The 15685-nt window shown below is 48.8% G+C and overlaps 1 protein-coding gene across 2 annotated transcripts in view; it reads left to right on the top strand.

The window, feature by feature from the left end:
* IFT46 (intraflagellar transport 46) overlaps positions 1-15270 on the top strand; it is an 89996-nt gene extending 74726 nt beyond the window's left edge. For both annotated transcript variants that reach the window (XM_065427766.2, XM_065427767.2), the window contains exons 4-9: positions 2004-2247; positions 3882-3994; positions 7005-7071; positions 12052-12112; positions 12508-12596; positions 14209-15270. In XM_065427766.2, the coding sequence (XP_065283838.1) occupies positions 2004-2247; positions 3882-3994; positions 7005-7071; positions 12052-12112; positions 12508-12596; positions 14209-14307 (673 nt within the window). In that variant the 3' untranslated portion in view covers positions 14308-15270. The remainder of the gene's footprint in view (positions 1-2003; positions 2248-3881; positions 3995-7004; positions 7072-12051; positions 12113-12507; positions 12597-14208) is intronic.
* The last annotated feature ends 415 nt before the right edge of the window (positions 15271-15685 follow it).

The following is a 15685-nucleotide window of genomic DNA, read 5'->3' on the forward strand; positions in this document are numbered from 1 at the left end:
ATCTGCAGCCTTAGTTCAACATAGCTGGATATGAGAAGGTCCTCAACAATCTCCTCGTGCTGGCGGCGTGCCTCCACACTTGGCTTGAGAGTCCTAGTGAGATAATTAGTCGCAGTTTGCACCGGCGACCATACATTGAAGACCGCGTCAATCGAAGCAACAATGCCATGGAAGTGATCTGCCTACGACTTCAGCACTTTCATTACTTCATTACTTGGGTAATGAAGGTTGTTGCCTTCCCAAATGTATTCTTTCAGTTACTGAAGTACTATAGCGCCAAACAGACGACACAAGAAGAGAATTGCTTGCAAAGCGCTCGTCCGTGTCTCTTCTTGTGTCGTCTGTTTGGCGCTGTAGTACTTCAGTAACATGCACCAACTAGCCCTACAAAAAGTTCTGCTGGAGTATTCTTTCAGGGTGAACAGGCAGGCTCTGTCACTGGTACCTGCACCCAAAAGTGCAGCTCTGCATGGCACGCACTGATTTATCCTCATCAGGATTCCTTTGAGAAGGAAGCCACCAATTTGTAACAACACGCCACATTCAGCCGCTGGTAATTACTCGATGAATAGAATAAAAAGTCTCGGATTACGAGCGTGTGCCTACCGTGCTTTATTTATAGCGATAAGCGCTCGCGCGCGGAAACCCACGAGCTCTACAGAGCAGGACTGGTTGTGGCCGCGAAGCAGTTTGCCAATGATTATCTTTCATTTCATAGTTTGGACGTAGTAGTTCTGCGGAAACCCGCAAGGTGGAGAGATGTAACGAATGAAGGGAAAATCAGACATCCCCTCGTTCGTAGCAATTACTACAAAGGAAACCCATACGGATTCCTCGAAAGAAAAGCCTCATAGTTGAAGAAAAATTCATTCTGATCCGGGACTCGAGCCCGGGACCACCGCCTTTCCGGGGCAGCCGCTCTACCATCTGAGCTAACCGGGCGGCTAGCAGATGGCAGGGCGAAGTCAAATTTGTCGACAACACGAAGCAAAGGCAAGTTCGTAGCAATTACTACAAAGGAAACCCATACGGGTTCCTCGAAAGAAAAGCCTCATGGGGCCCGGAAAGGCGGTGGTCCCGGGTTCGAGTCCCAGAACAGGACGAATTTTTCTTCAACTATGAGGCTCTTCTTTGGAGGAACCCGTATGGGTTTCCTTTGTAGTAATTGCTACGAACGGGTGGATGTCTGATTTTCCCTTCATTCATTTCATAGTTTACGCATAACTTGTTATTGGGACAATGCAAGCGCCCGAAACAGTAAGCTGACACGCGCAACGATAAACGAAGGGCGCGTAAAAAACGAACGCGTGCGGAGAGCGAAAACCCGAACCTCCATGAAGAACCCAGTTTCGCAGTGAGCTGGAAATAGTAGACATTCTGGGAGCGATATGGGGGCAGAGTTACCAGTGTGTGGCGAATTACCTGCGTTGTGAAAAAATATTACGTCAATTTCGGTAATTTCAAACTTGCTCGGACCGATTTCGGGGCTTCGCAGAACCGCCACGAGAGAGGAACTAGGTTTGTAAGACAGAAACGTCCTTCGAATACAGTGCACACCTTCGGCAACGTGCTGACGAAATTAGAATTCTGTAGGGCAATTTAGCAAGCCACAATATATAAATATTGTACTACAACACTGCACGCGCAAAGGAACCAACTAAAGAGTGTAATGGCTTGATAGTTTTGGCGGAATAAAATGCATTTTCTCCCCCCTCCCCCCCTTATGAGTAATTGTATGCAGCAGGTGTGGTTGAAGAGCTCCGACAGCGTACCGAGTGGGTGGCCCACACTGTAAAATAATTTACACGCTAAAAAGTTTAAAAGGGTGTAAATATGTCTATAACTCACACCCTTAGGGTGTCCGTTATATAGATAACACCCTAAGGGTGTGGGTTATAGACACATTTACACCTTTCTTCACTTTTAAGGGCGTAAATTATTTTACAGTGCACTGCCGCCTACCGTATCATGCCCGCGACGTATACACACGCGTATCGGCACAGGTACACGCCCCAGACGGTCGAGCTGGACCAGGAGCTGCGGCCGTTCGTTCCCGAGCTGATCCCGGCCGTGGGCGACATCGACGCCTTCCTCAAGGTGCCCCGGCCCGACGGGCGCGCGGACGGTGTCCAGCTCGGCCTGCGGGTGCTGGACGAACCGAGCGCGCAGCAGTCGGAGCCGTCCATCTTGGCGCTCAGGCTGCGCGCGCTGTCCAGGGACGCCCGGCTCGCGGCGGCCAGCAAGGCCGTGAGTGAACCGCGCATGCTCGGGACTTGAATTCGCCCCCCAGGTATACGGGGCCATCCGTGAGCACTGCGTTTCATTGATATACAAGCCAACGCTGCGAAGAGAGTCTTCTGTCGTATACCTCGCATTCGCGACCAACAAGTGGTGCGTCTTACTGAAGTACTATAGCGCCAAACAGACGACACAAGAAGAAGAGACACGAACTTGTGTCGTCTGTTTGGCGCTATAGTACTTCAGTAATATGCCCCAACTAGCCCAACAAAAAGTTCTGCTGGAAGTGGTGCGTCCCGTTTGAAGGACATATAGGTGCGTGTCGTGCAACGTGATGTGACATTGTCTAGAAGTTTGATAGACCGATTTGTCCGTAACCTAAAAAAAGGGGCGCTGGCCTACGCCGCAATGAAACCCAGCATGGTAATGCCGTACCCTAAGTCTGTACGCATATAGGATAAACATTCTATATAGCGGTTTCCGGGACGTATAACAGATGCAGACGCTGGCACAGTCCGCAGCCGGCCACTCGACCCCTCTACAGGATTGCGATTCATACTGTACTACATAATGTCTATGCTGCCTGTCTTGTTTCTTTTGTATATCTTGCAATCGGGATGGCGCGTCAGGGACAGCTCCTTTGGAGCAGCACGACGATCTGCTACAGCGCCGCCAATGAAAGATGACGCGTCATCATGGCACGCGCCAGAACACGCCAGGTTATAACGGTCTAGTTTTTTTTTTTACCGTGGCGGTGTATGCGTGTGAATCGTGGAGCTTGCTTAAGTGTGAAATAAACTTGATTCAGAAATGAACATATCTTTTGCAGAGGGGACACGTCAAAGAAGAATCCGGACTGTAATTAAACACTCCGTCGTCGTCCGTCTTCTTATTAGTGGCTCCTTTCTGCGAACAACATGTTCATCTCTGAAGATCGCCAACCAGCCCAATTCCACGTTTTTTTTTTTTTGAAACTTGGTTCGTTCGAGCGATCGTGCTTGCTCAGTGTCATGATAATTCTATGAGGGCCAAACGGACAAATTTTCCTATCTTAAGTGAGTATACCCCTAATGTTGCTTTGGCCGAAGGTTATGAAACTAAAACTCTCTTGTCATGTCATGCGTGGCCACCGGTCCAGTGAAGCGTCAATTAATGTTCGCTATAGGGAAATTCCAAGGCAAAACAAAACAGGCTCATCAGCGCCTGAGATTGTTTCACGGGATTCTTCAGACTACAAAGAAGCGGCTCATCGAGATTAAATAACCAGTCTATATTTAAGCAGGTCTCATTGGCGTTCATATGTTCGTGGTGTCAATAAGAGCCGAAAGATATTCGATGCTATGGCATGTAACAAGGCGGAGGGAATTTATGTTAGGTGTGATGTGCCGGAAGAGTGAGGTAAACCAATTAAAATTTAGGGCCGGTAGATATTTTGAAATACACTTATTGTCCCTGTTTAGAGGTGTTATGAAAAGAGCGCTTAGAATGAATAAAGTCGAAGCTCGCAAGAAAGACGGGAGCGATAGGGACGGGCACGGAGACGTTCTACATTCCGGCTTCATTGAGCGGAACAGCATGACTGTACACGCGAAAATTGGATCGTAGCTGGCGTTACATAAGATGCGCACTCGCGCGTTGTGCAGGTGGTGAAGAGCGTAGAGAAGCCGGAGGAGCAGCCCCGCGAGATCGAGTTGTGGCTCCAGAGCGTCCAGGAGCTGCACCGCGCCAGGCCACCACCCACCGTGCACTACACCAGGTCGGTTTTCTTGTAGTTTTCCAGCACTCGAGCAAAATAGACAGAAGTGGGACCGAAAACAGGACCGAGTCTCATGGTGCTTGTCTGTTTGGTATGTACAGTTGTCTGTGTTCGGTAACAGCCTGGCACGAGGCAACCAGCTTGTCAACTATACACGGACCGGTGTGCAGCGGTATGAGTACAGCAATTACAAGGTGTCGAACCAAAAAGCTGTCAGGTTGGGTTTGCGTTCTGGTTCGGTTCAGGTTCAGTTACTGAGTAAAAATATAATGGTTCGAACCGGTTTCAACGGGCTCGTACGGGCTCATAACGCTTGGAAATAAGGACATGTAAAATTTTTAGCAAGGCTTTTTTGCATAGTTAGAAGACGTATTCAAGGAATTTGACTGGGAGGGATTAGGAGAAGGAATCAACGGCGAATATCTCGGCAACCCTTCTGTTTACAGATGACATTGTCCTGTTCAGCAACGCTGAAGATGACATGTAAAAAGGATTGACGACCTTAACCGAGAAAGTGTAAGAGTAGGATTGAATATTAATATGCTGAAGGGGAAGAAAGGTAATGTTCAGTAGCCCGGCAAGAGAAGGGTTCATGATCGCCAGTCATCCTGTATAGGTGCGGAAGTACGTTTATCTAGATCAATTACCTGCAGAGAACCCTGATCACGAGGAGGAAATTTACGGAGAGCGAGAGGGATATATATATATATATATATATATATATATATATATATATATATATATATATATATATATATATATATATATATATATATATATATATATATATATATATATATATATATATATATATATAAGCTTCATGTTTGACCAGGCTTCTTCGACATAAGCACGAAGGTGGGTGACCTCCTCAGTCCACGTAGCTATGGCTCGCTGCCGCCGCCCGAGCCCTGTTCACCTACCGTGGTTGTTTTTCAGGGTCTAGCGTCATCAGCACAGCCTCCCACTGGTCTTCCCATTCTTATTCTGGTTCCACTTCTTTCTGCTCGTTATCGCCTGGTGATGGTGTGACGGTGGTACGTCTGGGTTATTCCTGCACCTCAGCACCGTGTGGCGCAGGGTGTTGAGCGTGTCCGGCGGGCGCAACTTGCAATCCCACCCGTAGGTCCCCCGGATACATGGCGTGAAGCAGTATTTCATGCAGGTAGGTTCCAGCCTGGAGTATTCTCTAGGTCGCCGCTTGTTGTCTACTCATCCTCTCATGTGCGGGCGGGTAGCGACTCCTCTGCTTTCTGTAGTGCGCGAAGATCTCCGAGTACTTCCTGGATATCCGTTCATCCTCTTCGTGACAGGGGTTGGTCCATGTTCTCTGGGTGTCGGAGATGTCCCGACGTCCATGGTCCCGAGCCGCGTGGCTCCCCGCCAGACATTCGTGTCCCGTCGTCCAGAAGATGTTTGCTTCTTCTTTCTCGGTGTTTCTTAAGACCTGTAGTGCTGCCATTCCGATCCTTCCAGTCATATACCTTTTGCACGCTTCTTGCGAGTCCGTCATCGCAATAACCGGGATATTATTGCACGTTGCGATGACCAGGGCTATACCCCGCTCTTTCGCTGCGCTTGCATTCTTGGCAGGTATGGAAGTTCCTGTAAGTACTTCGTCCTTCTCGTCGACCACGCTGACTGCAAATCGGTCGTCTGCTCTGTACGCCACTGCGTCCGTGTATCCCGCGTTTTCATCTTTGTTGCTGGCGCGTTCGAGTGTTTGCTTGATCGCTTGTATTCTCGCCTGTCTCTTTCCTTTCTCGTACTCGGAATGCATGTTTCTCGGTATGGTACTTACGTGCAGCTTGTCTCCCATCTCGTGTGGGATACGCCGAGGTAGGTGTATCTCATGCTCGACTTTGTAGCCCTGATCTTGGAACAGGGCCCTTCCCTTCCTTGTCTGCTCTGGTATCTCTAGGTGGTTGACGTGCGCTTCCACGCGCCCTGTGGACGTGGAGGGCGGCATAATCCCCGTAATCCCCGTCCTTGGGCCCGTAATCCCAAGGACGTGGCGGTGCGCTCAAGTAGAAAACCTTTGGGCGACGTTTTCGCGTATCCCCATAGTATGTGCACGGGGTGCGTTAAACTCACCCGCTACCACCGCCTTATCCCAGATGCCCGTTAAACCTGGGGTAGGTCGTTGCTTTTTGGTGGACTGTACACGTTTGTGATTATTGTGTGTGCCTTACTTCGTTTCTTTGGTATCACAGTGGTAAATATGGAATTAGTATATCCCTCAATTTCTGGCCGCGGAGCCAAGCCGGCCAAAATGCAGGGATAATACACCCTTGGCGATACCCATAATTCGAAGGTCGCCACGCTAGTGAGTAAGTCTATAAACACTCAATTATTAACACTTCCAGAAAGTTAACTCAAATAGCATTTCATTGTCATCTGTAAAAATGAACTCTCTATCACCAGAAATGAGCGCGAGCACTTTGTTCAAATTTTTACTGATGTTGTTATGTGTTCGGGTAATACAAGCAGAACCGGGTTTCACCCGTAAGCCCTTTTAGGGCAAATCACACTGTGGCAAAAACATGAACGTGATAGGGTGCTGCTTGTCGGCGTCCTCGTGCGACTGCAATTGCGCGGAAATGACAACTCACGAACATGCACGACAACATTGAGTATACAGAAATTTAGCAGCAAAATAGCGGAGCTAATTCAATTTATAAGGACTGAAGATTTGACGGATCGCAAGCTGAAGTCTACAATTAAGGTCGGATAAGCTTCTCCTAATTTGACGGGGATAGCCACGGATGTACCAGTAGGCTGAATCACGCTGTGCTTGCGCTGTCCTACAAAGAACCACTTTAAAGAAAATGGGGACACGAGTAAATATTCACTTCGTTCCTTAACAGGCCACAGTATTCTTTGGCTGTACCAATATTCATGATATGAGAATTCTTTTTTTCATCGGTATTATTTTGCGAATGCCTCTTACGTACGCATCTTTGCAGCACCTTACGCAAAATCCTTAGTGTGGCTTCTCCTGTATGCGCAGAAACATGCCTGACGTGGAATCGCTGATGCAAGAGTGGCCACCTGACTTCGAAGAGATGCTCGCCGAGGTGAGGCACACGATACACAAATAAAACACCGCTGCTTTGTCACATGCTGAGCAAGTTAAAGACAACAATCGTAAGATGTGTATCAATAACATCCAACGTGTTGCACGGATTATTCTGCACCTAGATGCATGACGGTCGCACGCCTGCGCATGGGTGGTCGCATATCTGAGGCCTCACTAACGGACATCTGGGAGAGGAGGTAGAGCTCTTTCTTTTTGAGGAAATATTAAGCCGATGTACATTTGCTTGCATGCAACTCTGTAATAGATTGAACGAAGAAAAACGAAGGCCCCGGGAAAAGGTGTAGAGAATTACGAAAAAGAAACAAACAGAAAAGATACTGATTTTTGCGATCATGACACGAGTATAGGTGTTCCACGCTATCAAATCATGCTTTTTGTGCTGAAACTGTAACCTTGATGGCTTAATAAATAACAAAGCAAAATTGAGACATTCTTGATGAGTGAAGAAGAATGAGCCACTGCCTTGAGAGTAAGCTTTTGAAATAGAAGTATTACGAGAACAAGAATTCAGGCCTAATTAGCGCTGTTTTAATGACCAATGCGTGACTTGGCACATATTAGCCTTGGCTGGTCTAACCCATGCAGCACAGATCAGGTGAAATCCGGCACAAGTGGTGTTTGTACAGGCCTGGTGATTTGTCAATAAGTAGCCTTATGATTAGCCCAGACCTCGAAATGTCGCCAGTCTTAACGCCACCCGTTCGCCGAGACTGCTCTGAAACGTGCTCTTGCGACGAAGGAGCGGCAGCGCAGTAGTTAGAACGATCAAAAGGACATTTATTGCACCTGTATACACCAATCTAGACGGCGGAATCACTACGAACAGAACATATTCCGATGGGCGCTGACGAATCGAGGAAGTCCGACTCACCGCGACGGGACATCGAGCGAACACGTTCACCCCCATGCTGGACACCAACGCCTAATCGTTTGCGTAAGCACTCACGGGACCGGTGACGCGTTCGAACGGTCGTGTTCATCCGGGTGCCCCACTCCAGTATCTTGCCTTGTATCTGCCTCCAGTCCAAGCGCCTCAAGCCAAAGAGCCAGAGGCTACTCCCTTTGACGCCCGAGTAACCCCGCCGTAAGGTGGCGTTAGCAGCGCAACACTCGCCATCTCTCGTGCTATTCTGCAACTGCACCGACCGAGCTACGAGGCGAAGCAGGATTACAGGAGACGCGAGAACCATGCGGGGAAGGCAACGTAAGGGGGCACAAGAGAGTCGAGCCTCCCCACAGAGTCCAATGCATGTTGACGCCCGAAGCTTGTTCAGCATGGCAGGTCAAATTACAGAGCAAAAGCCGGCTTAGTTGAGACAGAGACTTCCTTTCACAATGAGATGAACGCGGCCGGAAGCACAACTTACTATTGCCTTTCTGCTTAAAATTTAAGGAATAAGATGAAAGAACCCTACTAAGGCGGAGGGGGGAGGGGGGGGGGAGTGTTGCATCCAATTGGAGGCGCTCGGTAGAACACTCTTAAGCTTTTCACTGCCTTGTGATAAACGAAAATACGGTATGTTCCAACTGTAGGCGGTCTTTTTCCTATTTTATGTTCCTACCCGCGTCTGTCCTACCCCCCCCCCCCCACCCCCCAAAGTCACGAAATTGCAATGAAAAATTAAACGGCCTCTCAAATATTAACAAAACTGGTGGAAATTAAGACTTGTTTCCTCACAGAAAGATCTAAAAATTTCTCCCAGGCAGTGTTCTAGTGTAAGAAATTTAAAGAGCATTCACTAAACTGCCTAGAGTGGCCAGTCGGGAGGCAATGTTGCGTTCCAGCGCTTCTTTCACGCTCACGAAAAAAAGACCTTTCATGCAGAAAGCACTGAACAACAGACAGCTGTTTCAGGAGCTTTTCAAGTTGCTGTACAATTTTCCCATTGACACTATTAATCTAAATATACTAATTGAGAAGTAGATTAAATAATTAAGACTAGTTATGTAATTGGGTGGAATGCAAAAACTAATCTGAGCATCTCCAAGCGACGGAAAGCAACATTACCTTGGTGCTGTCCAGATACGTAGCATTTGCATATCTTAGAGCGCAGCTCTTTGGCGTCCGTTCCTGGGTTTCGCGTCGTCGTCGGCGTTGTCGTCGGCCTCGTAACCAGCTCCGCCCCCCTTTCATCCCCCCAGCGCTAGCAGCGACCGACTGATACCGCTGGATGCCGCTGACGCCGCTAGAGAGTCAAGATAACGTGACTGCATAGAACACCGTCGCCGCCCTGCAGAATGAGGAGGAAAGGGTCCCCCCCCCCCCCTGTTCTTGTGTGGCGGATAGGGTGCTCTTCAGTTGCCGACGCGCCGGTTATTTCACGTAGGCCCCGGCACGTCGACGAATACGTGACCACCTTCCCACGGCTAGACCTGGTTCTTAGCGCTGCGGAAGCGAGGGTATCATATTGTTTGTGTCGGCATCGGCGGCGTTGTCCCTGAAACCAACTCTGCAGCTGGGGTTGACTCACTATCGGCGTCAGCGGCATCAGTCAGTCGCTGCTATCTCTTCCCTCCTCCCTTTATCGTGTTGTCCGCTTGCTGCGCGCGCTTCTGCCCCCATCGTTTGCCGCTGGGTGTACACGCCGCCCCCCTCCCTCCTCTTCCTGCGAGTCTCCGGTTGTCAAAGTGCCGGCTCGAACTTAATTCCTTTCTTCGCTCCTCCTCCAATGCAACCCCTGTGCGGTGGCAATCAGAGCCAGATCGGTGGCGGCGGATCTGTATATGTGCACCGCCCGAGCCGAAATTGCCGCTGCCGTTCGCCCTGTGCGGTGGCAATCAGAGAGTCAGATCGGTGGCGGCGGATCTGTATATGTGCACCGCCCGAGCCGAAATTGCCGCTGCCGTTCGCCACTGCGAAATTATCTGCCAGTTCTTTCTGAGCCATGAGCGAGACGACCGATGGAAGTCCTCCGTCTGCTGCTGCTGCTGCTGCTGCTAAACGAGCTGCCAGAGCAGAGGCCCAGCGCCGTCGCCGTCAGAATCCAGAGGTGCGTGCCGCCGAAGCAGAAGCTTACCGTCGCCGCCGTCGAGATGATCCAGGAATACGCGTCGCCGAAGCAGAGGCTAAGCGCCGCCGCCGAGAAGACCCTGCCGTTCGCGCCGCCGAAGCGGAAGCTCATCGCCGCCGTCGAGAGCAACCAGCAGTAAGCGAGGCTGAAGCAGAAGCTCATCGCCGCCGCCGAGAAGACCCTGCAGTTCGCGCCGCCGAAGCGGAGGCTCATCGCCGCCGTCGAGAGCAACCAGCAGTAACGAGGCTGCAGCAGAAGCTCATCGCCGCCGCCGAGAAGACCCTGCCGTTCGCACCGCCGAAGCGGAGGCTCATCGCCGCCGTCGAGAGCAACCAGCAGTAAGCGAGGCTGAAGCAGAAGCTCATCGCCGTCGCAGAGAAGAGAAGACTCTACCGTTCGCGCGGCCGAGGCCGAGGCCAAACGCAAACAAAGGCTCGCATTTGCTGCGCTCAAATTTCGCATTAGGAAGTAACGTAATCGTCGGTAATTTTTTTAATGTTTGGCTCAAGTGAAACGCACTGTAGGACCAATAGGCTTATATCTACAGCCAGCTATACCACCAGATTGGCTGGTTAATGACCCTGTTGTCAACATAATTACGCGATGCAGGAAGAACCGTTACCTGAATCCTCTCACTGCCCCATATATACGTCTTTATGCGCAGAATTCCTTAAATGAAGCGAATAGTCTTCCAGAAGCTATTCGGATATTAGCCCCCATTGACAATCATCGTCGATAGCTTTCTGTACAATTTCTTTTCTCCCGTCTTTTTTTCCCTTTTTCTTTCTTTCTTTCTTTCTTTCTTTCTTTCTTTCTTTCTTTCTTTCTTTCTTTCTTTCTTTCTTTCTTTCTTTCTTTCTTTCTTTCTTTCTTTCTATTTTGTTTTGTTGCTTTCGGCGTTTCTATCGAGGTTTCTCGCTTTCTGCTCTCACGGAAATCCCCGTGTTCGCGTTACTGCTGGCCATTGACGCTGGCTGTGGCGGACGCGGAGTACGTGTACCTGTACTGTACTGTACACGTACTTACTGTACATGTACTGTACTGCACAAGCGCTGTACTATACTGTGGGTCCACCGAGAAAAAAAAGGTATTCTGGAGTTCGCTTGAATTTTCAGCAGCTTCTACGGTGTTTAATGCCCTGAGCTCAAACCTAGAGCCGAATGGCAGCTATCCAACCGAGAGCAGCGGGAGGCTGCGACGACCAGCTCGGAACCCGCGGTTCAACTGCAGGCCGTGACCTGGGCTTTAGAAGTCGCCGTAAGACACGGTCTGACGGCCACCTCACGAAGCCATCATGACTTCCCACATCTAATCTCATAAATCATTTTCTGTTGACGAATTAAAGTTTTTACCACCGCCACCACCATGGGAGTAATATACTGCAGACTCGTATGTCACCACGTGACCTGTCCACACCGTGTTTTTTTTTTTCGTTCTCAATGACAAAATCTAGAGGGGGGACTTTTAATACACTGGGGCGCCTCTCAGTTACCGCCAGGAAAATTATCTAAACTGAGAGTGGCTCGCGATTGTGATTCCAGCCGATCCTGGCTCGAGCTAAGGGTGTGTGAGCTCCGGGCTGCTGATCAAAAAGCGCCGCTGGCTGGACGTCCGAATAGTAGTGAGCGTCGGTGTTATTCAGTGCATTGATACCATCGTTGAGGGCCACGACTGATCCCGTTAACCAACGTCTCCACAAGACAAGTGATGATTCAAACAAAGAAGGCAATAAATGTAATCAGGTGAAGTCTATCCTGAATGAGAATAAAAGCCCGTTTTACTTAAGCCTCGAGGCGGACACAAGCAAAGGAGACAACGAACAATAAAGGCAGCCGTTGTGGTTCTAGCGCAAACTTTTCTACTGCTGCGCGAGTATTTTCATGGCTCTGGCTGCACGCTTTCCTGACCTTCTTCCTCTCAATTTCTTGTCGTCTTCCTGGGAACAGGTGCAAGTGCCAACCGCCGAGCTGGAATGTTCCTTGGAGGAATATGCCACCATGGCATGCCGTGAGTCTTCCAGTGATAGATAAGAATCGCACCCGTTGCATGTCTGAGCCAAATGTGTCGAGTTTGTTTCACATACCTCGAGCCAATCTTTAGGAAAAGCATACTTATCGTCCAAAGGAGCAGTGTGGTCAGTAATGTTCATGAAATCAGTGTTGCTTTTCTTTTTCTTTGATTCTTTGCTTGTGACAGCCAATGGAATCAAACGCAGTGTCATTTGCAGCAATGGTTTGAAGCTTTCGCGTTTTGCATATTTGTACTCTGCATCAATAATAAGGTGAACTCTGTTTTTGCTCTGCGGTTGTGACCATCCGGCCTTCTCTGATGCTCATAGCAGATCGTGACCGCTATTTTAACCTAAGCGTCGCAAATCACGTGGTGAACGAAATGATACGCAGTGCTGATGGACATCCCAGTGTACAAGGGCAAGTTGATCCAGTCGCTGCACGTCCTCTTCACCCTGTTCACAGCCTTCAAGAACTCGCAGGTAAGTGGCGGGCATTTTTGGTTCTGTTTAATTCAGTTCAAATAAATGCACAGAATCGTTTCGTTAACTGGCCATACTCTTAAAACCAAAGAGCACAAAGATGAAAAAAAAGAACGCGCAGTCTAGTTTTCCATTCGTTAACGCGTTATCGTAAAATTAGTGTTAACGTATTCCGGTCTGCTGGCTCGGCGCTGCGATTCGAGCACTTGGAACCAGCGGACCTTGGCTCTGGTATTCTGTTTAAGCACGGTGGGGCCAAGCTTCCAGCACTGATTCGAACTCGATTTGCCCTTGTCTGGCTTATGTAAGCGAACCTCGTAAAGTATATGTACGCATAGGCCTGCACTAACGTACCGATGAAGTATACATAAGTGCGTCAGCGGTATGCGAGATGGGCAGGATGAAGACGGAGGCTGTGGCGGTAGTGACAGTGCAGTTTCGAAAGAGGCGAAGTGTCGTCACTCTCGATTCCACACAACGGGATCGATGGGTTTCTTCTGGCGGGAAGATGAATTCCTATTTTGACCAACTGTAGGGTTCTTTAAGCGCAACTAAAGGTAAGTATTCGCGCATTTTAGTAATATTTTTTTCGCTCCGACTGTACAACAACCAGGCTGGCGAGGCAGGAGACCACACCCGTGACCTTGGCCGCACTAGCAGAGCGCCAGAGCCGCGAATTCATCGAGGCGATTCGAGGTGTTCGACGTGGCTTGGCCTGTGAGAAGGTTCACTTCGTCGCAAAAGGCTTCGACCAGAGTCCGCGTATAGCTGTACTGAAACTAAGTAGGCCTACCTTTCCGTATTACCGCATAATTATAGTGAGTGTCTGAATCTTTGTCAATTTGTCACAGAGAAGTGACTGAAGCACTCTGGCGATGAATGATCTGGTGCTCGCGTGTGTTGACGCGACCGGAACATCATGGGTAACCCATGGGGAATCCTTATCACCTCCCTTGACGACACTGCAGCAATTAGACCAAGCTATACAGACTGGCGCTTCAGGTTCGGGAGCCGTTACACTTTGTCCGCTTGTTTGGATATTTTCGTTTTTTTATTTCGATAAAACTGCACGATTGTTCACTTCTTCGCAGACAATAAATTATACAGGGCAAAATTGGCCATGCAATTCGAGCCACGATGACTCACTCCTTGGCTTTACTTACGCCATTCAGTATTCGCACTGCTTTGAAGTGTGTGTGCATGAACTTGATTTGTCGCGTTGTCTATTTCTTTTATTTTGCTATTACCTTTTCGTCTCATTGAGATAAATTCCTAGTACTGCAAACCATCTGTGGTAAGACAGACGTATGTTAACATTTTGTCATAATTTTTTGCAATAATGCAATAGCCTGAACTTATTTCGCCTTCTATCGGCTGTATACACGAGGCTATGGGAACAGTACCAACCATAAACTAAGTATTTGTTTGTTCTCACTCTTACATTTCCTTTCCTCATCGTTTCAGCCATGCCCACCTTTCGTCCTCCCCATCTCTTCCATAACACTTTTCACTCACACAGCATGCTGCTTGCATAATCGGCCGTTTCAATCCCGTGACATATTCAAATGCAGTTCGGCGTGTTCATTTTCTTTGTTTGTGCTTTCCTATACAGCATTTCGGGGCAATGGCCATGGACACAGGAGGTGGTGGGGCTGGCAAGGCAACCGCCGAAGACGCTGACGCAGAAGGAGTAGACCGCCTTGTGCTGTGATGCAAATATTCTTGCTGAACCGATCAGTGGCACTTCAGCCTCTTGAAAGGAACTGAAAGATTTGACGAATCGCGCGTTTGGAACTTTTCGACTGTTTTTCATGAAATTAACCATCACAATAAGAGCAACCGCGTTTAGCAGATATCGTCCGCACATTCCAACTATCACTGCGAAGCCGCTTCTCCAGTGTCGCCACTTCCGTTCCAATCCGCATTCATTCCCGGTGAAACTATATTCACTGTGACACGCATTCAATTGGTAGTTCTCTAAAACTAACAGTCTATCCCGCTCGCACTTGAGAACGATGCTTTAAGGCTCACTATGAGAATACGTCCATGGCAGGTGGTGACGTGCGGCCGCCGATCCCTTCAAATGAAACTCCTTAGGAATTATCGATAATTATTGATTGAATTAAATACTGATAACAGAGATCGCTGTTTATGCGATAACTCCCCTAGTCATCTTTATGTCTGCCTGTGTCGCCAGTATCCGTCACACGAATAACAAAGTGCCACGTCGGGATTTTGTAAAGAAACAAATAAAATAAAGAGAAGTCACATCGCCCGGCGAAGTTTCGAAATCCGAAACCACGAAGTAGCAGTGGAAGGCTCTAGCTCCCAGCGACTTCGATGATGTTACAAGAAGGAATGCTGTGACCCACCTCTTCAGAGCTCGCAAAAGATCAGTTGCTGATGCCACGTATAGGTTGCAGTAGCTTTTCCATAAACCAGCACCCAAGTGAAAGAACTTAAGTGATGTCATCGGTAAGAAGCGAATGGAACGGGAGGGAACAAACAAAAAATTTGCGCCTCTCCACTTCTCTTCCACCAGGGAGCAGAAGATACTCAACAGCGAGAGAGTGAGTGAGAGATAGAGATAGAGAGAGAGAGATTTTCATTTGTTTTCGTCACACCAAGACGACTGGGACGACCTTCGACGAATAAAGTTTTCCTCTCCTTCTGAGTGAATGAAAATTCCTTGCGCGCATCGGCGAATGTTTACCCCAACAGATGCAGCTCGAAACAATGCCAGATTTATTGCGTATGACGGTATGCTGAAGCTATCGACTCACTGCTCCACACTATTTTTTACATGCTTACTTTTCTCCTGCTATGCTCGAACCCCAGGGCTTACGTATATTTGCAATTACATACATGTACCTTGTTTGCACCCACCGCGGTTGCTTAGTGGCTATGGTGTTGGGCTGCTGAGAACGAGGTCGCGGGATCGAATCCCGGCCACGGCGGGCGCATTTCGATGGGGGCGAAAACGCCAGTGTAGTCAGATTTATGTGCACGTTAAAGAGCCCCAGGTGGTCAAAATTTCCGGAGTCCTCCACTACGGCGTGCCTCACAATCAGAAAGTGGTTTTGGCGCGT

The sequence above is a fragment of the Dermacentor albipictus genome, chromosome 8 (genome assembly GCF_038994185.2).
Source record: "Dermacentor albipictus isolate Rhodes 1998 colony chromosome 8, USDA_Dalb.pri_finalv2, whole genome shotgun sequence".
NCBI classification, from domain to species: Eukaryota; Metazoa; Arthropoda; class Arachnida; order Ixodida; family Ixodidae; genus Dermacentor; species Dermacentor albipictus.